At 36.0% G+C, this 25716-nt stretch overlaps 1 protein-coding gene across 2 annotated transcripts in view; it reads left to right on the plus strand.

Moving 5' to 3' along the window:
- LOC111025573 (sec34-like family protein) overlaps positions 1-22098 on the plus strand; it is a 64739-nt gene extending 42641 nt beyond the window's left edge. The window contains exons 14-25 of one of the 2 annotated variants that reach the window (XM_088117532.1): positions 673-761; positions 4797-5016; positions 7427-7513; positions 7647-7763; positions 7858-7890; positions 8074-8160; positions 8255-8317; positions 12782-12898; positions 13254-13346; positions 15551-15664; positions 20894-20994; positions 21726-22098. In XM_088117532.1, coding sequence (XP_087973658.1) covers positions 673-761; positions 4797-5016; positions 7427-7513; positions 7647-7763; positions 7858-7890; positions 8074-8160; positions 8255-8317; positions 12782-12898; positions 13254-13346; positions 15551-15664; positions 20894-20994; positions 21726-21858 — 1254 coding nt within the window. In that variant the 3' untranslated portion in view covers positions 21859-22098. The remainder of the gene's footprint in view (positions 1-672; positions 762-4796; positions 5017-7426; positions 7514-7646; positions 7764-7857; positions 7891-8073; positions 8161-8254; positions 8318-12781; positions 12899-13253; positions 13347-15550; positions 15665-20893; positions 20995-21725) is intronic. The other variant, XM_088117533.1, reaches the window with a different exon arrangement.
- Positions 22099-25716: the final 3618 nt, after the last annotated feature.

A 25716-nucleotide genomic window follows, 5' to 3' on the forward strand; every position in this document is an offset into this window, starting at 1 on the left:
GCTTCACTCGTTGTATGTCAATCTTGTTAGATGTTAGATCTCAATGTCCTTTTTCCAGATGGTAAAGTCGTTGATGAAGTTGCTGGCATGCCCGAAGTTAAAGGCTCTTAAACATTTCCTTTTGTGTCCTTGCATCTTGATGGATGGTTTTGCTTATAGTTAGCTTGGTCTTATGTGCTTGTATTATCTGTTCTGCTCCTAGTTGGGTATATTTTTATCTTTTTTCTTTTCACTTTTCTTCTCTCTCTTTGGGAGTTTTTTTCTTTGAACTTTTTCTCCTTTTCATATATCAATGAAAAGTTATTTATTGTTAAAAAAAAAACTTGAATCCAATAGATGTGCATAAGGAGGCATTAAAAGGTGAACATTTATTGCTAAAAATCAATGTTTTAAAACTCTTTCAAGGTGTAAGCCTTGAGGTGCACCTTTTGAGGCGCGCCTTGAGGGAGGCAGCTGTAAGGTGCCACAAGGCCTACGCCTAGGACAAATAAAAAGAGGTTTATGCCTTTGATGATAGAGATCACTTTTTGTATCTTTTCATCTTTTCAATGAGAAGTTCGTATCTTGTTAAAAAAAAATATTATCTTTTTGAAAATTGAAATATACATATCGATTAACTGCTATTAATAAAATACTAACTTCATGTGTTTTTTTATTACTACTCAATTGTAGGTGTGTCAGCTTGAGCACCAACTCTTTGATCATTTCTTTCCATCTTCTTCCGATAATGTTTCAAGTTTGGCACCTTTAATAGATCCACTGTAAGTATACTGTCTAGTAATTTCAATCATTAGTGATGAAATTCAAATAACGTCTGCATTCTTTTTTAACATGGGAATAGCCTAAGAAAATCCACTTCAAATCTTTTAAGTCTAATTTTGTAAGATGGGGACACATTTTAATAAAACAAGTACAAATAACCAAGGAACAAGGGATACGTTGAAAATATATCATTATAAGGGATCTCATCATTAAAAACAGACGATGCCTTGCGATCAATTATTGAAGCAAGTTGTCAATATTGCATCAATCCAAAAATTCTTTGAAATGATAATACTGTTGTAGCTTCTAGATGTCTATTCTTTTGTTTTGTACCTCCTTTTGGGATGGAGTATCAACACAAAGGATGGTTGATGAATAATTTCATTGTTATGCAAGTAAGATCCAATGGACCATTTGGTTAAGGTTTGTTGGATGTCCATGGGTAAAAGATGTTTGGGAATAATGTGTATGAGAATAAGTTGTTTGGGAATTAAAGATGACTAATTGTGTTATGTAATTGCACGAGAATGTTATCAGATTCTTACGAAAATAAATAATATTTGTGTTTGTTTCTTTTGAATTCATTATAGAAATGTTATATGATTATGAAACACCTACTAAAATCATAATTAATTATAAATAAATTTATTCTAAATAATCTGTGAATTAATGAATTGGGGGTCTTTTTTAACCCTCTGGGGCATGGTGGGGATCTCATCTCTACTTTTTAAGTTCCTATTCCATGTAAATCAAGTTTTACTAAACATAATAGTGATATAGAAGATTTTTTTTTTTAATTAAATAATAATTCATGTCTACCAATTGTAACTTTCTTAAATAAATATTATGAGGTCATTCTTCAGGATTTCGATTATCTTATTTTTCTATTTTTTTAATTTTTATCTTCAATATTATTTTAAAGTCTTGGTGGTAAAAGTATGGCTAAATTACATGGTTGTATTTTATTGGCATTAAAGGCATAAGTGTTTTTTTTTTTTTAATATTTTTGAATAATAGAACAAATTAATATTATTCTTCTAGTCATCACGAAGCGTAAGGACTTAAAGTTCATGTACATTCTCATGGAGATGTAAGCCTTGTATTTTTCAAAAAAATTGTATGATTCAAAGCTAAATATTTGAGCGCTGCTTTGAGGCTTGCTTCAAGGCGTAAACCTTAAAAGCCTTTTTAGAACATTGAGTGATATAAATAATTTCAAATGGTGAATTTATTGGATTGGTATTGCACTTGGTTGAATGCAAATTTTACCTATGCTAGAGAAATGAGTCAAATATATTAAGTGGCTTTAAAGTATTACATGTATTTTTGAACTCTAATTAAACAATCTCAAGAAAAAAATGGGCGACTCGAACGAGGTTAGGAATGCTCTCTTCTTTCTCGCCCGATGGGTTCCAAATTGTAAGTTTTTCTTCATCAAGTTCTTCAAATTAACGTCCTATTCAAGTTCATCATCTTGCTAGGCTTTCTTTGCTTGCATTATGGAGATTAATAGTTGTTGCATTGAGAATAAGTACTATTGGATATGGTTTGAAATGAATGCTATTTTGTTGAAGATACGGATATTAATGCTCTGCTGCCTCTTTAAGTATCTCATTTAGTTTGGTTCCAAAATAACTTTGTCGATCTGTTGAACAATCAAATTCTAGAATTCTATTCAAGGAAGAAAGAGATGATCATGGAACTTGTAGAATTCGAAAGTTTAGAATCAACCTAAGATTCCATGTTGAATGTGTTGTGTGGTCAATTGGAGGAAGAGTTGATCTCTGCAAGATACAAAAAGGTAGATGACTAGCTTTTTGGGATATGCAGAAGGTTTGCTTGACAAGATCTAAATATACATCACAAATGTTGCCCTCAAGGTTTTAGCCTTCTTATGCAAAAGTTCTTTAAGAAAAAGGAAAACTTGGCAAGTCATTTGTTGATGTGGTGAAGAAAGATGGCAGAATGGGAAACGAAAAGCAGAATGTCAATCTTCGTGAAGATCCAAAAGCAGCTGTGACCGAATTTATTGAGAACAAAAATGATTTGGTTGAGAAGGGAGTTTTTGAAATGGAGAAAATTGCTTATTGGATTAAAAAAGATTTGGAAAATATCATGGTAAGCATGAAGCTGAATGCTCATGATTGAAGAATCTAGATAAGGAAGTCCAATAATGAGATTGGATTGAGGAAAAATATTCGAACCTTCTTTGCCATCCTCACAAGGAAAGAAGGTCTCTGCCAACAATTCAATGACCGATCAATTAATTCTAAAGCCCATTTCGCTTCATAATGATCTGATTGAGCCTAGTTGAAAAGGTGGTTAGTGTTTTTAGTTGGATTCACTAATTCAACCAATGGAATCAATTATAAAAGATCGTCCTTTATTGAAGAAGAAGTTGAAATCAGATATAGTGATGAATCCGAAGAATAGGAAGGGGTCCTGTTTTCATTATTCCAAGAAAGATTTATTCCCAAGTCAAATAACATTAATGATGATTTTAACTTCTTACAAGAAGCCTCCTAATTTGAAAGGTTCCAATCAGATTCTAGTTTCTAATTCTCCCAAGTTCTCTGACATTCCAACAAATGTCATCTTTTATTCAGATGCGTGGTCTTCAAGTTTATGAAATTAATTCCAAAAATCAGTAAAGAGAAGCAAGATGCCTTCTTTTGAAGACAATTCCCTTTTAAAGGGGGTGGTTAAGAAGTCTTGGATTTCATTGCAATTAATGACAAGATGAAGGATGAGAAGTTCAATTGAGCCTTGTGTTGCCTTGACGGTAAGACTTTATTTGGGGCTTTTATTGAGTTGTTTCCGAAGATTGGTACATTGGGGCATTAATGAGAAGTCCTCTTAGTTTCCTTGAAAATAATCACTTTTCATTAATTTTGAAGCTGAAAGGTCTTGCTTGTTTTAATAATATGCTTTTAATTGCCTGAATCTCATGATTTTCAAGTGGTTTGGAAGTCGATACCAAGCAGATTGGCCTTCCAAGGTCATTTCGTAGATCGAGGATTAAATTTCTTTGAAGACAACGTATGATTGTGTGCATAGGAAATTTGAATTTCCTCTTCCCAGTCAGATTACATCAGGGTGCAGATAGTGGGTGTTCAAAAATTTTCTCTCTCCAATTTTCTAGGATCAGAGTCTTTCTATATCCATTGTTTGGAATATTAAAGGTCCCTCTTTTTTCTATTTATTCATTTGAAGGGTTTTTGAATTGTGAGTTTTCAGTTTTGAGGTCAAATGAATTCTCATTCTCCGTCATCTGAGTTATCCATGAAGCCTCCACTAAACCTTCACTTGCTTCATTAATGAGCCATCTAGTGACTTTTTCTAGACTTGAAAAAGGCTGGATTGGTCACCCAAATATGTTATTGGAAAGCTGCACAAAGAAATGGTTTCCTGTAGAAGCTCATGTTAGAAGAAAACTTGAGTTGCAAATCGAATTCAAGTAGGAGTTAGCAGAAGCATATGTTAAAATTCTCAAAAAGTACAAAGCCTTGGGCATTGAAGTTAAAGATTATTGAAGTTGGTTTCTCGTGGGTTTGAGGATTTTGCTGAAATATGGAACTCTGGAACCTCCTCAGGTTGTTAACATGATCTTCTTTGCCGGTGAAAATCTAACAATATTCCAGCTTGAATGAAGTAGTTAAGATTCATTATGCACGTTGAGATTTTAGATGTTTTTTTCATCAAGATTTTATTCTCTTGTATCACTTTGGGAGTTTGTATCCTTGAATTGTTCTTCCTTTTCATTTATGGTTGTTTCTTGTAAAAAAAATAAATAAATAAACAACCTTGAGATTCCACAACTAATTTTGTTTTCTCCATTTAAAATGATTTTTCAGTGATATTTGGCATTTTATAATTTTAGTGCTTTGGGAAGTATTTCCAAATCACAAGCTATAATCTTGATTCTGATTTTATTTTATCAATTCCTCCCCTAGCTTTTTTTACTATTTGGATATGGTTGTTTACCATTTATTCTGTTGCATAAACATGTTGGGTGGCTATAACTTTTTGTGCAGGTCTACGTACCTGTATGATACATTGCGTCCTAGACTTGTTCATGAAACAAGTTTGGATTTTCTGTGTGAACTAGTAGATATTCTTAAAGTTGAAGTTCTGGGAGAACAACTCACTCAACAGGGTGAATCATTAGTTGGATTACGTCCTACACTTCAAAGGATTTTGGCTGATGTTCATGAACGGCTAACATTTCGTGCTAGGACACACCTTGGTGATGAGGTAATTTTAATCCAAATATTCGCTTTTATCCTTTGGTATGTTGTATTCTCTAATGGTTATATCACTTATGTGGGAAATAGTATCATTATATAACTTATGCTAGAAAATATATTGTTTTTAACTCTAACTTTACTAAATTTCTCAAATGAATTTTAATTATCCCCCATCATTAATAATGTAACTAGAACTAATTGGACGACGGTGAAATTACTATTAATTTAACCAGCTTAAACTTTAGAGTTCTATATGTTATATCAATCAACACCTTTCGACTCAAATATTACTCGGTCTACATGACTCAAATATTACTTGGTCTATATAGCTTCTTGACAAATAGACCATAAATTTTGAACTAAGGAGAAACAGGTTGCATATGTATTCGAACTTAAGAGTATGCAATCGGTCATTTATATCACCAGGTAAGATTCATTCATGCATCCTCCCAGCCAACTTGTCCTTGCCCCCTGGCAGCTCTTCTCTCTCTCTCTCTCTCTCTCTCTCTCTCTCTCTCTCTCTCCTCTCTCTCTCTCTCTCTCTCCTCTCTCTCTCCCTCTCCCTCTCCCTCTCTCCCTCCCTCTCTCCCTCCCTCTCTCTCTCTCCCTCTCTCTCTCCCTCTCTCTCCTCTCTCTCTCTCATGTCAAGTGGTTACTCTCTATCCTTGAAGATGCAATTGTTCCATTCGATCGATGCTGGCCAAATAAACTAATGAAGTTCATTTATATCACTTTCTTCTTTCTCTTAAAGGGATGACCATTAAAGGAATGGCCATTGAGAAGGTAAGCAATAGCAAGCATGGTAGGAGCTTCCAGCAGAATAGTGGCATACCAACCAAGAATAGACAAACACATTCCCCAAAAAGATGGGGCATGTTGGAAGGTGATAGAAAGATGGTTTTGTGTTATGGAAGCATTTTTACAAAATGGGTGACAATTTGGAGAAATAGATAGCCAAGGGGATCTTCATTGAAGATGGTCATGGGTGTTCATTCATAATTTGCTGAACTCCATAAAAACAAATTTGACCTTTTTTGGGAATTTATCCTTGCATATGCTCTTATATAAATGGAAGTAATTTGTGTTGCCCCATGAAGCAAGGTCAAAAGATAGAGATTGTGTGGAGAAGGATCTGTTTTTGTCAATCCATAGGTATACTCCTCATGATGAGCGAGTTGAAAGTAGACATGTATGAAACAGCGGCCTATTTAAGAATTTCTGCATCTTTAATACCTCTTATTAAACCCAAATGGCCAAATCCCAAGAGTCAAGATTATTAACATTCCATTGCTCCTTGATGGGGCTACTCTTTGCTAGAGACAGCAAAAAGAATGGGGAAGCTGCAGTGGAGGGGCTCATTTCCAAGCCAGTAAAATGCTTTTAGCCTTCTCGATGAACTAGGGATTGAAAGGATATAAAAACAACAAGATTATCCCAAAGGGAAACCACGAAGACTAGAAAATTTTGCAAAAGCAAGCTTGAAAAAATCAAAAGATCTTCAATGATATCTGAAAATTTGATGAAACTGTGAGGTATCAACCCCTCACAAGATGTTTTACTTCTTAGAAAAGAGCCCGTAGGCTTTACAAAACCAACAAAAAGCCCTTAGGGAATCAGAAACAGACCCACCAATCCGAGAGGGTGGGTATTCTCTACCAACAAACTCAAAAGCTGCAAAAGCACAAAAGTCTAGAATGATCCTTTCCCCCCTACATTCTCTGGCCTTATAGACAACGGCCCATTCCCTACATCTGTCCACTCGTTCCCTCTTCTCTCTCTTGGCCGTTATGGCCATCTCCCTCTACAATTACCCCTTTACCCTTTCTACTATATGTCTTAATGATTGGGGGTCTAACAGAAACCTTCCTTCATGATGAAAGAGGAATTTTCCCTAGGAGAAGGAAGATAAGGCCTAATTTCAAGGTCATCTTGATTCCACTCCAAATTAAAATCGATGCTCTGAGACTAACAATTGAATCATCACTAAAATCTGAATAATTTTCCTCTAAAATGTCTTTAGTAGCCTCATCATTAGTTGAATGAATAGTATCGTGAGAAAAAGGATGGATCCTCTTAGGAGAAACAATAAAAAATCTAGTTGAGCCAGAAATATCCTCTTGAGGAGAAACACAAATCATCAGTACTAGAGGGAGGTACAGCCAACTTCGAACCTTCTTTGAAATATCTTCGACGGTAGACAAATGGAAAAGGCTCCATTAAGAACACCCTGCCATCTAAGTTCCAACATGATATAATTGAAAGGATTTTTGTAAACACTTTTAACATTTGGTTGTAGTTCACTTTTTTTTTCATACTCTAATCTCCCTTTTTAAAGAAAAAAATTATATGGCACTAGCATCAACGATATTGATGAAGCCTAGAAAGGGTAAATAATTCTTCATTATTTTCTATTGTAGATTGCAAATTATTTTCCTTCCGATGAAGACTTGCAGTATCCAGAAAAGCTTGAGAAAACTTCTGGGGAAATGTCAGAAAGTACTTCCGTAATTCTTCTTACCCTTCATTTCAATTGCCGCCCTTTTATTGTTGGATAAAAAAATAGTTGTACTTTAACTTAAGTTCTTAATCGTAACTGCTTGATTTTATGCTTCAAAAACTGGCTTTATCCCATTGTAGGCTGGCATGAATCAAGGCACACCTAACACTTGGTACCCTCCTCTAGAGAAAACACTATCATACCTTTCAAAGTTGTATCGTTGCCTAGAACCAGTTGTGTTCACTGGTTTAGCCCAGGTACTTTAAATGATCTTAACTTATTATGGTAATCTCATCATTCTAAATGCTTATCTGACAGGTTTGTTTCAATGTTTGTTGTGATATTTTGCAGGAAGCTGTGGAAGTTTGTTCTACATCTATCCAAGTAAGACATAACCATTTAACTTTCTTAAATACAAAATTAGATATTCTAATCTTATAATAGAAGAAATTTCATCCTTGTTTGTTGGGATCTGATTTAGCTACATTTGTCGACTATGCGGTGTCAACAAAGTTTCTAACAATCTTTATGCTTTGTTCATAATGTGCTTCCTTTTATCTACTCCAGAAAGCAAGTAAACTTATTGCAAAAAGATCTTCACCTATGGATGGGCAACTTTTCTTGATAAAGCACTTCCTTATTTTAAGAGAGCAGGTATCTCCTTGGCCTACCCACTTCTTTTCCTTGATGACTTTCCTACTAAAAGAAGGTGTTATTTTATTTTCACATATTTTGTTTGGCTTTTCAGATTGCTAGTTTTGACATAGAGTTTTCAGCAACTCACAAGGAACTTGATTTCTCTCATGTCCTGGTTGGTAACTTCGAGTCAAACTTTTCCTCGACGTCTCACAACTCTTCACCTTGATGATAAATTATTTGTTCATCCTTGATTTTAGAAAAAGCTCTGGCTTCTCATTTATTTTTCACTAATGAAGGATATGTATCTTTTTGTGTATGATTAAAATCTCATTATACCATCAAAAGCCCAAACAGGACCTTGTATAAGAAATCAAACCTAGATAAGAACTAGGCAAGAGAAGAAAACAAAAATGCAAGGACATCCCGACAACTACTATTTTAAGGTTTTTCCCTTCTTTTTGATACATTTGCCAATCAGTTTTTTCTTTGCTTCTGAACCAGTGTTTTCAAGGTGCGCCCAGGCGCTCGCCTAAGGCGAGGGGTGAGGCGTTTTGGCCTGGGTGCACCTTGGACGGCGTCGAGGCGAGCGCCTTCAATCGGGCGCTTGCCTTTGTGCGCCTTGGCGCCGTTGCCATAAGGTGAGGCGAGCGCCTCTTAGAAGCAAGGCGACTTTTTTTTTTTTTGTTATAATGTTAAATACTCATGAAAGAACCCCTAAAAAGATGAAAACCTACACCCAAAGATTCAAATGCCCACACCCGAAAACCTTCCTCCTTCGCCACTACTGCTTCATCCTTCACTGCCACCACCGCCACTGTCTTTGCTTGGTCATTGCAGGCTTATGAAGTCATCTCCTTCTTTGTAGACAGCCAAAAGATCTAGTCTCACTCACCTATGAACGGGTTGTGCTCGGGAAAGAAGTAGAAGAAGAACTGAAGATGAAGAATCGGAAAAGAGGAAGAAGTAGAAGAAGAATAAAAAGTAGAATTAAAGGGATTTTGGTATTTGAGGTTTGGTGGAGTCTTTTCCTCTTCCCTTTTAGGTTTTCAAGGCACTAATTGCATGCAATTACTTTGCCATCTGGCAGGCAAGAGTGACATAAATTCTTTTATAATTCTTTTATTTAAGTTAATTTATGATTTAAGTTTTATTTAATTTTAGTTTTCTATTTAACCACTAATTTTATTAATATCTTATTAAATTATAATTTTTTATTTTACTTAATTATTTAAGTTAAAATTTATTTGTACATTAAATAGATTTATAAATATTTTCATCTAGAGTATTTTTAATACATAAAATTGCTATATATAATATTTATTTATTATTTTATTAAGTGCGCCTCACTTCACTCAGGCGACGCCTTTTTATCGCCTCTCGCCTTAAGGCGATAATGAGGCTCGTCGCCTTGAGGTGCGCCTTGCGCCTTGAAAACACTGTTCTGAACTTGACTCCACAAAAAAGAATGTTTTACTTGATTCCGCTATCCATCACCCAAGTATGTTGAATTGTTGGAGAAGGAACTGCCAACACTTTTATGCATATGGACAACGGAAAAAAACATGGTTCTGATCATTGAAAGCGTTCATACATGAAATACAAATAGAAGGTAGTAACATCATGAAAAGCACCTTTCTTTGAAGTTTGTCTGCTATGTTTAGACCTCTCTTTTGCTAAACCCAAACCATAATATTAACCTTCCTTGGAATTTTTGGTCTTTCAATAATCTCTAATTAAAGCTTTAGATATCATAGGAACGTCACTGAGAGCTTTTGCCAACGAATAACCTGAGAATTTTCCAGATTTATGGCTTTTTTGGTAAGATTGAATATCATCAAAAGGAGCCGAACTACCTAAGGCCAGGGATTTCTTCTTTTATTTTAGTGAACAAGAAACAAACTTTTCATTAAAAGTATGAAAAGGAAGAATAATGTTCAAGGATACAAGTTTCCCAAAGGAAGCGAAAAGAAAAGTAAAAAGTAAACACCAAGAGGCAGAGAACCAAATACAGAGACCAGCAACAGGCTATCGAAAAACATTCATCGATTGGGTGGATCTATATGCTTCGGAGGGGTGAGACGAGGTGTAGCGGAGTCTGGTCAGCACATCTGTTTTGGGTACAAAGGGCCATAGGTTCGAATCTTGTCACATTGATGTGGTATTCTCAGGGCCGAAGTGCAAAGTCTCATAGCCTATTTGTGGTCAGGAAGACAGTCGAACTGCGCACACTGAAAAAAAAAAGATCTCTATTTTTTCTAATCACACGTAGAATTGTCATTCTTTTTTCTTTTGAAACCCCTGAGAGACAAAACCAAAAAAATAATATAATAGAAGAGGCCTTGAAAGCTTCCCTCTACAAAATAATCTAGAATGAAGAAGAATGCCTGCCGAAAGAAACCAAAACAACCTTCAAGCCGTAGATTGAGAGGCTTCAAGCCACCAGAAACAATGAACACCACTGGCTAGGACTTTCCGAAACTAGAACCAATGAAGCACGAAAACCATTGCACCAAATAAGCTTCTTGACAAAGCGTGCTTAAAAACTTGAATCTTCCACTTTTGGGAAACAAACTTGACCTAAGGTCAGGGAACTTAGTTCTTCCCCTTGGTTCCTCCAATGCATCCCATGATCTATGTTATCCATTTTGCCCCAAAACTTTTCTTCTGTAAAATTTCCTCTTAAGAATTCCAAATATACATTAAGAAAAGCTTTTTCGAGGTATGGTTAACTGTTAAGTATCCACCCCTTTTCCTTTCTTGCTCTATAATCTTGTACACTGCTTCATTGGGTCTGATGTAACCATATCGGTTGTTATTAGTTGTTTTCTTAGTTTGTCTGGTTAGTTAGTTATTTTTAATTTGTTTTCTGTTTCAGCATTTAAATTTCAATTTGGATACAAACCTACCCACCTATTTATAATAAGAAAATTCATAATCATGATAGGAATAGAAAATCTAAATCAAATAATATAATTCCTAATCATAATCTAAATCAAATAATATAATTCCTAATCATAATCTAATTCAAATAATATTTAATAATATTATCTACCAAATAAAACCTAAATCATAATTGGAAACCCAACACTAATATTATTCAGATCATGTCAAATCATATCAAATCACAACACCCCCCTTAAGTGGGAGCATGCAAGTCATAAATGCCACACTTGCAAAGAAGAAAATCAAATCGCTTGCAAGTTATTACACGAGCATAATGGCGACCCCAAACTCATTTTTCTAGCACGGGAAACGACGAACTCGTTTTTCTGGCACGAGAGACCACAAACTCGCTTTTCTGGCATGAGAGATGACAAATAGCACCGACATGTGCAGACGGCAAACTTCTTTAAAATCGGAAACTCTCAATTTGTTCTAAAAATTCCAATGAAATCTCTTTCGGGCGAACACGAAACAGCGGCCACGAACTTTAGTTGAAAATCTCTGATGGCCTTAGGAAAATACTTAAAGTTCTGATGGGTTGGATAAATTTAATTCAAAAATGGATATCTCTCAACAGAAATCTTTATTGGCATCATCCCAAGAAGGAAAGTGGCAGGGAGTTGAGGATTTTAGAACCATTCAGTCCTATCACTAGTCTTTATAAGATGGTTGCTAAAGTTTTGGGTGAAATATTCAGGAAAGTCCTCCCAAATGCTATCCTACAACTTAGGAGCCTTTGTTGATGGGAAGCAAAACTGGATGAAGGCCTCCTTATTGTGAGTGAAGCAATTCAAGATTAAAAGGATCACAAGCAGGAGGGTTTTATATATAAGATAACATCAAGAAAGCCTATGATCATCTTGGTTTGGGTGTTTCTGGACAATCTTTTGTAGAAGAAGGGCTTTGGGTGCAAATAGAGATCTTGGATGTGGAGTTTTCTTTGAATTGAAAATTTCTCCATTTTGATCCATCACCTAGGGGAGAATCTATGCCACGGGGGTGTGAAACAAGGTTATCTCTTATCCTCTTTTCTCTTCCTTGTGGTAGTTAATGTTTTCAGCAAGATGGCGTCTCTTGGGTGTAAAAGGGTTTGGTTGAGGGCTTTCATGTGGGCAGAGAGAGAGAGTTTATCTGTCCTATATGCAGTTTTCCAATGACACAATTTCCTTATGTTCAAGCATAGAGGATTCTTTTGTTAATCTTAATCTGATTTACAGTGCTTGAGAGTGCTTAAGGTTAATAGGTTTATGAGTTCTTTGAGTGGTATGAACTAGGAGGCTTCTAAAACGAGGGATGGGTTTCCTTAAGTTAAATCTTTGATTTGGCATTTCTTCCCATTTCAATATTAATAGTTCTTGTTTCCAGCTTTCTTAATCAAAATGAAGAGCACATTGAGGAGAGAAAGTTAATTTGTTTGATAACATAAGCCTAACCTAAAGCTTAAACTTTTGAAAATGGCACTGATTTTGTAGCATAGTGTTTAGCTTTAGACTGATGAGTGTTTGCAAACTTGGACGAAATAGTGTGAAGCACCAGAAAGTGCAGAGTGGCTTCTTCATAGTGTAGACCATCTAATCGTTGGCTTAGCTAATTGTTGGTTTCTTAATTTTCTTTTAAAATATCGTCTGTTGTTGTACTAATTTAAATTGTCAATTGTGGATACAACATTAATCAACCATATTACTTTTGTCAGGAGCATCTTAGAAGGATACTTAGAGGTCAAGCCTCTCTGTTTGACTGGTCGAAATCGACTTCTTTAGCAAGGACGTTATCCCCCAGAGTCTTGGAGAGTCAAATTGATGCTAAGAAGGTAATTTATTTCTTTGAAGTTTGGGCTGAGCCACCAAACCTCACATAACGCAGTGTATATTTGTGATTAACATTTAATTTGCTAGCAACGTCTTCTCTTTACCGACAACCTTTTTGTTGGTCCCATCTCCATCACGTTGGGAAAAAAATTTGAGGTAGGGTTTAGGCTGTTTCTTCTGATGAGAATGTTTTTTCTAATGTAATTGGCAGGGTAGATATAATGAGTTCTTTATGGTGCATCTGTACCCTGGTTATGTTTAAGCTAATGATTATATTATGATGATTAACTAATAACACATTACTAGCCATATGTATTTCCCATGAAATGAAGGGGTTTCTGTCTATTTACTGTGCAGGATCTGGAGAAAAACTTGAAAGCGACTTGTGAGGAGTTTATTATGTCTGTCACTAAGCTAGTGGTAGATCCTATGCTCTCATTCGTGACCAAGGTTTGTCATTTTTCCTGATTGCTGAAATTTCACCTAGCTGATGGTTTAGGTTGGACCTCTGGATTGATGCTGAACCTTTAAGATAATTGACACAAGGGCATAGGACTCTTGGGATTGAAGGATATGAATGATATTAATATGTGTTTTTAAAGGGGTTTTCTTTTTTATTTTCTTTCATCCTTTTCCAGTTTCCTTAATGTGTATGCTTAACGAGGTAAGAAATAGTCAGATTGAATGAAGAATGTTTAAATAAATGGAAGGGGAAATGGCCCTACCCAACGTTTAAATCAGAAATAGGGAAAATGACAATTCTTTGGTACTGAAAGACAGAAAGATGTCTGGCATTCATTCTCAAGCTCTTCAAATCTCCCTTCTTAATCCTTAAAAAATCTCTTACTCCTAAATTTTAACCAAATAATTGGAGGTTAGGGGCCGGGTGTACCAATTTTGGGAAAACCTACTTAGCCTTTGGTTTGGGCTGAAAAAGGGATGTGTGCTACTAGTGCACAACAGATTTTTAGCTTTTGACTTACTGCCTTATCATGGTTTAAACCAGGAAGCACATACACATAAAAAATGATTAAGTGTGAGTGTCGGATATTGATATGCTAATTAGAGTGTCTTTTATTATTTTTTTTATTGGACACATGGGCGACACGACGGGGACACGAGTGACACGACATTAAGAGATCAAAAAAAAATCCACCAGCACCATGTTGCGTCATTTCTCACCATTTAGTGCCATCACTATAAAACATGGTAAGTGCCCCATTAACATGTGCATCAAACCCACCATGGGTAATAGACGAAGAAAGGGAGGAAAAGGAAGAGTCACTGAAAAATAGCCGGAAGATGAACAGTCAGAAAATGAAAAAGAATTAGGAGAGTCGAAAAATGAAGATGAAGAGGAAAATATTTGGAAGAAGAAGAGACAGAGAAGAAGAATAAAAGGAATAAAGAAGAAAAGTCGGAAAACTAAAGACTAAAAACTGAAGACAAAATCTTACATTTTCTAGAAACATTAAAGTAGAAAAAGAATTGAAATAGGATTGAAGAAGAGTGAGATGGGAAGAAGAAAAAAAGACGGAATAAAAAGGGAGGAAGAAGAAAAGACATAATAAGAAGATTTAAAGACAGATGGGAGGAAGAAGAAAAGACAAATTCTTACAATTTCTAGGAGCATTAAATGACTGCATGTTATCAAACTGTCATTGCATGATATCAAATTTCCAGATGCAGCATTCCTCCAATTTCAAAACTTATATGTGTTGTGTAATATTTAGTCAGGCCACTATTTTTTTCCATATCTTGTTTCTCATTTAAAAAAAAATTGCCATATCTAAAATATTTCTATTTCTATCTTTTCCCTGATTTTTTTAAGTTCATTTTTTTTAAGTATCAAATAATTTTGTTAATATTTCCATGTTTTAAAAATTAAAGTTAATTTTTTAAAATTTATGATGGCTATAAATAATTTTATTTTATTTTATTAATTGCACCTCGCTACACTTAGGCAATGCCTTTTTGTCGCCTTGCGGCTTGAGGTGATTTAGAATCTCGTTGTCTTAGAGTGTGACTTGCGCTTTGAAAATATTGACTAGTCCCAGCCCAACTCACTAGGATTTTTTTTCTCTTTCTGCTCCTCACCCATATGATGGTTCTCATATGGATGTTATGTATTTATGTTGATGTTTAAAGGTAAAAATCTACTTTAAAAGCATTAAACATTGATTATGCATCAAATTATGCACACACATATATATTTTTTTATTAAAAAAAATAATGTACCCAGCATGTCGTGTCCTACTTTTTAAAAATTGTCGCATTTTCATGTCCACATTGTGTCGTATTTGTGGCTCGTGTCTGTGTTTATGTTTCTGCTTCTTAGATTAAAACCAGTTTGGTTGTTTTCTCCTTTTTTTTTCTCTTTTCTTCTCCCTCTCTCTTTTTTTCTTCTATAGTAGTAGGGTGTGGTGTGTTCTTTCATAGTTACTTGTTCATATAATATTATCTATTTGAATGTTGAAATCAATTGGTGTAGAATTACTATGTTCAGCTATCTTCCAAGAGGTTTAGTTACTTGAAAATTCAATTTTGAAAGTCAAAATCTGTCTCAAATGAGTCGAGTCTTCTTTATGTTCTATTTAGATATGGGATCTATCAAAGTTATATTTATGACAATATTGTTAGTTTGTTCTTTTTAGGTAACTGCTGTCAAAGTGGCATTATCTTCCAGCAATCAGAACCGGGTTTTGGAGAAACCACTAAGGAATCAAGCTTTTGCAACTCAAGATAAGGTTGCCGAATTAGTTCAAAAGGTATGTCATAGGTATCTTTACTGATTCAACACTCCAAGAGGAGATTACAACCTAATCACGAGGCCAATTCGAGAGGGCCAAACCTCTCCTACCATCCTAACAACTTATAACTTATCCACAAAACACACAGCAACTGCCTAACTAACAAAATCTGCGATAACTAGTCTAGGCAGCTACATGACATTTTCCATTTTTGCCTGCCCCTTTTACTTATACCATGAGTATTCAGGCCAGCTTATATGTATCTTGACTATTCTCGAGTGAGGGACCCCTATGACAACTGGGGGTCTGAACGTTGAGTGAAAGCCAATGCGTTTTCCGAAGGGGGTTTTGAAAAAAAAGCCAACTCGGTAATGTGTATTGATTTTCGCTGGAGAATCCACCAACCGACAAATCCGTAGCCCAGGTGACTCACAGCCTCCCTCTCACCGAAATGAAATAGGAAAGTTTGAGCTAAAAGATTGAATTACACCGGGTAAGAAAGGTGGGCAGAAACAGGAAAAGTTTGAAGATGATATGGACCCCCCAAGTCAAAGCGCAAATCTGGCTCGCCGCAAGAACTTTGGGCGGGTATATCTAGTAGAGCGCGAGCTAGAAGGATCTTTCGAGAAATACCTGATTGAGGGTTAGTTGGATTCCGTTTATGGCGTGAGGTTCAGTTCCTTATCTAGAAGCCCTAAAGAAGAAAGACCATCTATTTACTCAAGAGGTAGTGGAGGCCAACTAGCAATTCTAGAAAATGAGTTACGTCCAACCATTCCATTTAGGATTATGAATAGGCGTAATTGGACCCGAGATGAGTTCTTGCCATTCCGTTTCATTATAATTAGGTATTAGTGGGAACATTGCTGTTTCTTCGGTGACTCTCAACGAGATTGGAAAAGCAAGAAAGAGACGGTGGTTGCTCGCTCACGGAGAAGATCACAAGACCCTGCAACATATAGCTATCAATCAATACACGAAAATTTCTATCATAGGTAGGTGGTGCCCTAAGGCTAAACTCCACCTAAGAAATTTTTGCTTTATGCAGCACTAAAGACCTATCCTTAGTCAGCTTACTCTCTCACTCACACAAACACGAACGAAGCAAGCACAAGGCACATGAGGTAAAGGGGAAGCTCTCTCGTTTCCTATCTAACTTCAATATGTTTCAAGTAAGATCATAATGTGTCTATGATGCATTGGTAGATACTTGTTGTTGATGGTCACTTTGTTTAAGCCTTCGTAGTCTTCACACATCTGCATAGAACCGTATTACTTTCTCTAGAACAAAACTGGGGCACCGTATGGAGATTTAGACGGTTGTATCAAACTTAGTTCTAGTAGATCATCTATCTACTTCTGCAGCTCACATTGTTGTAGTGGAGACATTCTTAATGGTGCTTTAGATAGGAGTTTGGCTCTAAGCTCAAGCTCAATCTTATGGTCGATGGCTCTATAAGGAGTAAGAGTCCTTGGCAACTCTAGAGCCGTTATATTAACATAGTCTCCAACAGTGTTTTAACAAGTCCCCCTGATGCACGCGCCTAGGTGCTAGACACAACTCCAGCGCCTCAAATGAAGCCCTGAGGCGCAAAGTACAGCGCCTTAGGAACCTCTTTGATAATTAAAAGAAATGAAACCTATACCCTAAAATGCAAAAGTCCTTGCATTTTAGACTTTTCTTTATCCCCAGCAGTGCATCCTTTTATCTCACCCATTTACCGACTGTCTCTTCTTTTTCTCCATGTTTATTCTTCTCCTCCCTCACATGTTTCATCTCATTCGTCGAATCTCTCTCTCATCAGTAAAAGAGGAAGAAGAATAGTTGGAGGAAAGGCGGAAGGAAGAGAAGAATAAAAGTTGGAAGAGAGAAAAAATGGTCGAGGAAAGGCAGAAGGAAAGAAGAGAAGTTTGAAGACAAAGCATCATTAAAGAAGCTTTCATTTTGTTCACAAAAGAAGCTGCATGGTAGTTAAATTATCACATGGCAGTATTTCTCTTCGGATAGATACACGTGTTTACTTTTTTGCCAGAGTATTTCTCTCTATTGTTTTAAATTCGAGTATCTCTGATTTTTTACTTTCATTAATTATTTAAGTTAGTTTTTAGTTGAATATTGTATGATTTATTGATATTTTCACATTTTAAAAATTGAGTATTTATTTTTTACCTATAACTTGTAATGCAGTCTTGCACAAAGGGTTTTTGAATACTTGAATCTGATTCTATTAAATGGATAAACCTCTATTATAACAAACTAACAGTAACTACAAAGTTACTGTGAAAGAGAATTAAAAGAAACATAACCTACGCATACAAGGATACTAAAGCTACAACTTTAAAGGCTTTTAATACTACATCAATTTCCCCGACCCAAACAAAACAACTCGCCCTCAAGTTATTGAGCTAAAGAGAAGTCATCCAGCGCATGATTGGAATAGATGTCTACCCAGTGTTTTCAAGGCGCGCCCAGGCGCTCGCCTAAGGCGAGGGGCGAGGCGTTTTGGTCTGGGCGCGCCTTGAATGGCGTCGAGGCGAGCGCCTTCAATCGGGTGCTCGCCTTTGTGCACCTTGCTGCGCCTTGGCGCCGTTGCCATAAGGTGAGGCGAGCGCCTCTTAGAAGCAAGACGACTCTTTTTTTTTTTGTTATAATGTTAAAAACTCATGAAAGAACCCCTAAAAAGATGAAAACCTACACCCAAAGATTCAAATGCCCACACCCGAAAACCTTCCTCCTTCGCTACTACTGCTTCATCCTTCACTGCCACCACCGCCACTGCCTTTGCTTGGTCATTGCAGGATTATGAAGTCATCTCCTTCTTTGTAGACAGCCAAAAGATCTAGTCTCACTCACCTATGAACGGGTTGTGCTCGGGAAAGAAGTAGAAGAAGAACTGAAGATGAAGAATCGGAAAAGAGGAAGAAGTAGAAGAAGAATAAAAAGTAGAATTAAAGAGATTTTGGTATTTGAGGTTTGGTGGAGTCTTTTCCTCTTCCCTTTTAGGTTTTCAAGGCACGAATTGCATGCAATTACTTTGCCATCTGGCAGGCAAGAGTGAACTAAATTCTTTTATAATTCTTTTATTTAAGTTAATTTATGATTTAAGTTTTATTTAATTTTAGTTTTCTATTTAACCACTAATTTTATTAATATCTTATTAAATTAAAATTTTTTATTTTACTTAATTATTTAAGTTAAAATTTATTTGTACATTAAATAGATTTATAAATATTTTCATCTAGAGTATTTTTAATACATAAAATTGCTATATATAATATTTATTTATTATTTTATTAAGTGTGCCTCACTTCACTCAGGCGACGCCTTATTATCGCCTCTCGCCTTAAGGCGATAACGAGGCTCGTCGCCTTGAGGTGCGCCTTGCGCCTTGAAAACACTGTGTCTACCACGTTAAAAACTGGGCTTATGTTGTAGTCTGCTGGAAGTTGGATCTTATAAGCATTGGTACCAAATCTTTCAAGTACTGAAAAGGGGCCTTGTTTCTGTTTCTTAAGCTTATTGTAGGTGCCAACTGGAAACCGACTCTCCTGTAAATGGATCATAACAAGGTCCCATACAATATGCTCGGTGCTTCCACTATCAATGATAATATTACAAATTTTACCATTGATGGTGCACCTCGTCTTGAACAAAGCATGGCGCTGATAGGCTTGTTCGGTTTTGGGAGTTAAAAGGATGCGTTGGATCACACAAGCAACGGGATCCCCCTCATCAGGAGCTGCATATTCAATAATCTCTTCCTGATCTTCATCATCACTACAATTTTGTTGTTCTTTATCATCAAGAAAGGTAATAGCTTTGTGTTGCCCACAATGAAAGCATTTATCCAATGTGGGCCTAGTCTATGTATTAGGCTGTTACTTGCCAGCCAATGTATCTGGGGCCTTGTTCTTCGACAGCATCTTTATCAATCTGTTTGCCTTTAGTAGAAGTGGTGTTCGTAGGGAAAGAATTGCTCTCTGTTACAGAGAAATTCTTTTTAGAAGTACCACCTTGTTCCCATGATGTACAGTGCGAATATTGCTTCTTGTACCTGTTGTTAGACTTATTCCTCAAGTGTTTGGCAATGGAAATGGCCTCGTTAAGATAGCCAATCGGCTGGAGCGCAATCTGTTCCTTAATATCATAACGGAGGTCCCAATGTACTGTGCCACCAAGTATTGCTGATTTTCACCAAGGTTTGTCCAAGCGCCAAGGCTATGAAATTCCTCTGTATAATCAACAATCGAGCAGATGCGCCACCTTTAAGTTTCAAGGCCACCAAGCGTACCTTTTTGCTTCGGTGTGTTCACGTATCCAAACAAAATTTCCACATTTCGAACCCCATCCAAGAACCCTTCGATTTCCATCTTTCCATTGAAGAGAGGGAGGTCAATTTTCATCTTGAAATCGCTTGTGTCCTGCTGTCTATTTGAACGAACCTACAAACCGTGCCTATTGTCTTCAATTTCCAGCGGATCTTATTCCGTATCACTTGAGGAATCAATAAAGCATCTTGTCACCTCTGAAACAGAGGATTAATGTTGACTTCTTGATGATGTTGATGCTGTTCTTGGTGAATTCTTGGTCCCAGATTAAATTCTTGAATCCTTCTTGGAGGAGCTGCTGGCCTTTTTTGAATACGAATGCCTTGTCAATCTTCTCCTCGTGCTTCTTGCTCAATTCTTGTAGGAACTTGTTGAGCAATTCTTGTTGGATTTTGGTTCACTCAAAGTCTCCAACTGTTGGTGTATAATTCCTAACATCTGTTTAGTCTCACCCACGTCATTTTGTACACTTTTGATATCTCCTTCGACCAACTGCAAGTGTGTGGTCATTGCCCGTGGTGAGAGAACGGATGGCTGATCCGTTTCTTTTCCAGTAAGGGAAGAATCACTTGAAGTGGGCTGCTTCTTTCCCGCCATTGAATGCCCCGAAAAACGAGAGCTCTGATACCAACTAATGCAGTCTTGCAGAAAGTGTTTTTGAATACTTCAATCTGATTCTCTATTAAATGAAGGAGTTAGAGGTTTCTGACTTATAACAAACTAATAGTAACTCCAAGTTACTGTGCTGTGAAAGAGAATTAAAAGAAACATAGCCTTCGCATACAAGGATACTAAAGCTACAACTTTAAAGGCTTTTAATACTACATCAACTTATTACAAATTGAGTATTTATTATTATGTATGTGTACAAAAATTTACTTAATACTCTCTGATTGGATTTTGTTCTTTTGTAAACAGGTTAATACTGCAATTCAGCAACAGTTACCTATGGTTATGGAAAAAATGAAACTTTATCTGCAGAACCCTACCACAAGGATGATTCTTTTCAACCCTATAAAGTAAGTTGATAAAATTTGTTGAATTTTGTGTACTGTGGCCATGGAGCAGACAGACTTGATTACAAATAGAACATATTTAGGCTTGGATGCTTGTCTTAATTTGAAACGAAATGTGAAACCTGACGTCCTTTGGAATGTTTGGTTGGCCCGACCTTAGATTATTTTTCTTAATTCTTTTCCAACAAATTTCCATTCTTAGGAGACTTATGTTAGGCCCCCAATTGTGCATGCTTATTTGAGTATAGCTAAAAATGGACTGCTGACGCAGCTATGTAACAGTTGCAGTTCGTTATGGGATCGTGTAAGGAGTAGTTAGGAGGATAATGGGAGTCTTTCACAGACCATGGAAGATTGAGAAGCGTAGAGAAAGACTGGTTTCTAGGTTAAGCCAGGAGAGAGAGCCCTCTTGAATTGGTTTCCTTCTAACAGCACCATGTTATTTTATCAATAATATTTCATCCCTGTTCGTACCACAAATTTTTGGACTTCTAAATAATGAAGTGTTTGATTTGCATCCATGACATAGAGATTAGGACACTCAAGTCTTTCCTCCTTTGCTGAGTTACTAAAAATTCTAATTTGAGAGTATACATCGAGAAAACTTTTTAAATTTAATTCCTAGAGTTCTTAAAATCATAAAAACTTGTGTGCTTGCGCATGTCATGTTAATCGGACTTCCTTTTTTGCTCTTGGTAAGCAATCTGCTAAAACTTTACTCCGTACTCTCGCAGAGTAAACATCGTGGAAGCTCATGTACAAGTTCAAAATCTGCTGAAGGCGGAGTACTCTTCTGAAGAGATACAAGGAGCAATCAAAATGACTCCCATACATGTTTTGCAATCTCAACTTGATAATCTCCTGTAGGCTGGTGGCCGTTGGTATCCGTTGGAAGACTTCATCTTCACAAATTTTTGTTATTTTTATCAAATGTTTTGTTTTATTTGGTGCAAACAGGTTTTTGAAATCTTATGTCGTAGCCTTCCTGTATGATATTACGTTCTCTATTTATATATTTGATCCACTTAGAGTTGCAGTTAGGTGCCTTTTCTTTTCTTTTCTCCAGACATCTTTTTGGAAGTCAAATTTTATACATTTCTTTTGATATGCCATTTTCTTCAATATTTACTCGAGAATAATTGATGATTTACCACTCCCCATACTTCACGAATTGTTTAGGTCATTTTAAAAATTTTCATGTATTTCTTGTCCTACTTAAACTATTATTCAACTTCATCTATAATCTGCTGCCAAGTTCTCTATTCTTTTGGGCTATAGAATGTATGGGCATTCATTCAGGTGCAAGCATTGTGAATGGAAGGAAGGGACGAATTTTGTTAGGGTTTTGAAGTCACCTCGGCCGAGGTCAAGAGCAAGACCGATGTTTATTGGTTTCAAATAGTTCCAAACATAATTAGCTAATGTGAAATCTAACCTAAAATATAGAATGATGAGTGCTTAGAAGTATGGGATTGATTGATGACTCTATCTACATCTATCAACCTCTAAAGTGGGTGAGAAATAGGCAAGGCTCCTATGAACCTATGAATTATCTTCCATTTTCATTGCATTAATTATAGCCACATTTTCATTTTCTAAGTTTACTTAATTCTTCCTGACGTATAAGATTGAATAATCAATTATAGACCACCACAATCTGACTGAACAAGAAAGTCCATAGTTTTTTTCAAAAACATAGAAAACGGTTTGGTTTGGTAAGTATTCTTAGAATAGCTTTATGGTTTTAAAAAATAATAAGTGAACATATTTTGATGGATATAAAAATGTAGAGGGAAGAGAAACGTCGTTAGTGAATCACTAATTCGGTCATACGCTCCTTTCCCACGACTTTATTGTATAAGAGTATGAAAAGTGGACAAGAGCAGAAGCTTATTATCGTGTGTAGAGATGGCATATTCATTAGGGAACACAAGAAAACTAAGAAGTTCCCCGCACTTATGTGAAGCTGGAAAAAGGCTAAAGTCAGGACTAGAAGTAAATATCACATCTTGAGCAAGTAAAAGGATGCGTCTCAACCTCCTAAATAGGGGTGATCAACTACGGTTGAAAAACCTATCTGATCGATTAAAATCGATCAAGTCGCGTCAGTTGTCAATTTTTCCTTTTGAAAAATGGAAAAAATTAGCTAGTCGTTTGGTCAGCTCCTCCAATATAAAGGAAAATCGATCGGCTATACCGATTAGTTAATAAGGAAAAATAAATGGGGTATTTTGTTCCCCGTTTTCAAAACGGCAGGTAGGGTTTGTTAAGGTTGTTTCACAGATTTATAAACCCAACTTTGCTACAGGAAATACTATTCCACCTCAGGTTTGCTATAGTAAATACTATTTCACTCTCCAGGTTGCAACAGTAAACACTATTTCACTCCTCAAGTTGCTACCGTGTGTATTTTGTCTTTATTCTCTCATCTAATTCAAATGCATTTATTTTTTTAATTAAATATATAAATAAATGAGGAAATTAATTAATTATAATTATAATTATAAAATAAGTAAATCGATTTAATTCAAATTACATGTAATAAATAATTAATTCATATATTGACACTTTTTTATCTAGTTTTTTTTTTTAAATGATCCGAGAAGAATCTAATTTTTCTTTTTGTTCTTGTTATCTATTTCTAGCTGTTTTTTTTTTCATTTTATTTGTTTACTCATTGTTGATGATGAACCATATAAAATGTATGTTGAAATGTAAGGTCTATAAAATGTAAGTATTCTTATGTATTTTGTGAAAATGTAAAAGTCATTTATGAAAGACATTATAATTTTGTATAATTATTTATTTCAATTTTATATCTTTTTAACTTAATAGTTTTTAACAATTATTGTTTAAAAGGTTTTCACTTTATAATAAAACGTAATTGTCAAATAAAAGTAATTGAGATTTAATAGCAATGTTGATGATAATTAAGTAATAATTATGCGGGAGCCTGAATGAAAAAGTTTCTATGCGGGAGCTTGTCGGATGCTCTAGCACGAGTGACTTCGCAGTAATTGATTGCACCGGTTTTTTACCAGTTTGTACAGCGTCGAGGTGCTGCCCTAGTTTTAAGGGCCCGATATAAAAAAAATTACGATCTAGTAGTAAAAAGGGGGACAGAAGAGAGAATCATTGGAGGACATCGATTTCATCTAACATTCCCTATCCATTTTTATCGAATAAGGAGCTGAAAACGGAAGCTGACCCTTACGTCACTGCTAAGCTAGAGGATCCTTCACCATTTATGTAGCTCTCTAATGGAACCCATTTCGTTTCTACCCATTGTTTTCCTTTATTTTATCATGAACTAAACCCCACATTCGAGGGGATGAACTCGCTGTAGCTTTTCGACTGGTTATGTTTTAGTACGTAGCTCTTAAGGTTGAGTTAATATAAGTGTTATTATTATTTCATCTTACTGATTTTGTGTGGTTATCATTATTGGTTTGCTAGCTCACTTGAGGCTTAGGAAAGTCCTTGTGAGGCTTGTTTGCTTTTATTTGTGTTAGATTCCTCTCTTTGTATTAGAATGGTGAGTACTCAGGGATGAGACTCACTCTATCGTGCTGATAAACTACTTGTATTGTGTGTTTGAGCTACAACGGGAGTTGGATTTAAGCATGTTTGGGTATCTCGGGAGAGAGTCATGTCTATTTAGGCATTCCGCATTCTAGGTTTGTTAGAGCAGTAGTCGGTCTTAAGTGAAAGCAAGAAAGTAAATCCCCCTCAATTTACCTTCATATCGTTTCATATACGCATTTTTTTGTTTTTTGTTTCGGTTTCGCCAGCACGTTATCGCATAATATCTCTGTGTTTGTTCAGTTACTGTTTTTATACTTTTTAGTTGCAATACTCATACCATTTGAAACAAATTCTTTTTATTTTTCTTTTTGGTATTCTGAGTTACTATTTCAAAGTAAAGTTACAATCCCTGTGGAAACGACCTTGTTTTTATACTACAACCGATCAATTTGGTGTACACTTGCACCGGTTTTTACCTAAGTCGTAGTTAGCGAACACTAAGTCAGTGCTTGCGCACTGCTACTAGTTCCTCTTTGATTGCTCCAAAAAAAGTTCGAATGGTGCCTCCAACCTGGATTGTATGTGTTTGAGGGTTGAAATTCCCCTAGACACCTTGACCTACATAATAAACAAACACTGTATTAACTGGATAGTTTTCATATAAGTAGTTAGCACCACAATAAACACAAGATATATCGGAAATTTTCAAAATAGGAGAAGCTTCAAGAATCGCCGCAGAAGTAGGTGCTTTGTTGGCCTTCTCCATTCTCAATGCCTTCAGCATCTGATTCATGGCTACCATTTGAGCCTGCATTGAAGATGTTGTGTCTAACTCAAAAATTCCTGCTGATGCTTGCTTCTTTGGCAATGATCTTTCTAATTCTCCTTGATTATTAATGCTCGTCATCTTGTTCAAAATATCTACAATCTCATTAACTAACTTCTGTAACAACGAACCATTGTCTGCGGTTTCAACATCATATAGAAGGATGATACAATCCTCTAAAAAATTGCTCAATTTGTACGCATGCAGGCAATCCATGGCTTGGACATCTCCTAAGTAATTCTTTAAAACATTCTCAAGCTTTTTGAATTGCTTCATTCTCCTTTTGTCGGAAGGACACAAAATCTTCTCGAAGATCTACATTCCTTGTCAAAGTATGGTACTTCACCAAAAATTTCTTCGTCAGTCCTATCCAA

This window comes from Momordica charantia (genome assembly GCF_013281855.1).
Source record: "Momordica charantia cultivar OHB3-1 chromosome 9 unlocalized genomic scaffold, Mcharantia_2.0 BLBB01000009.1, whole genome shotgun sequence".
NCBI classification, from domain to species: domain Eukaryota; kingdom Viridiplantae; phylum Streptophyta; class Magnoliopsida; order Cucurbitales; family Cucurbitaceae; genus Momordica; species Momordica charantia.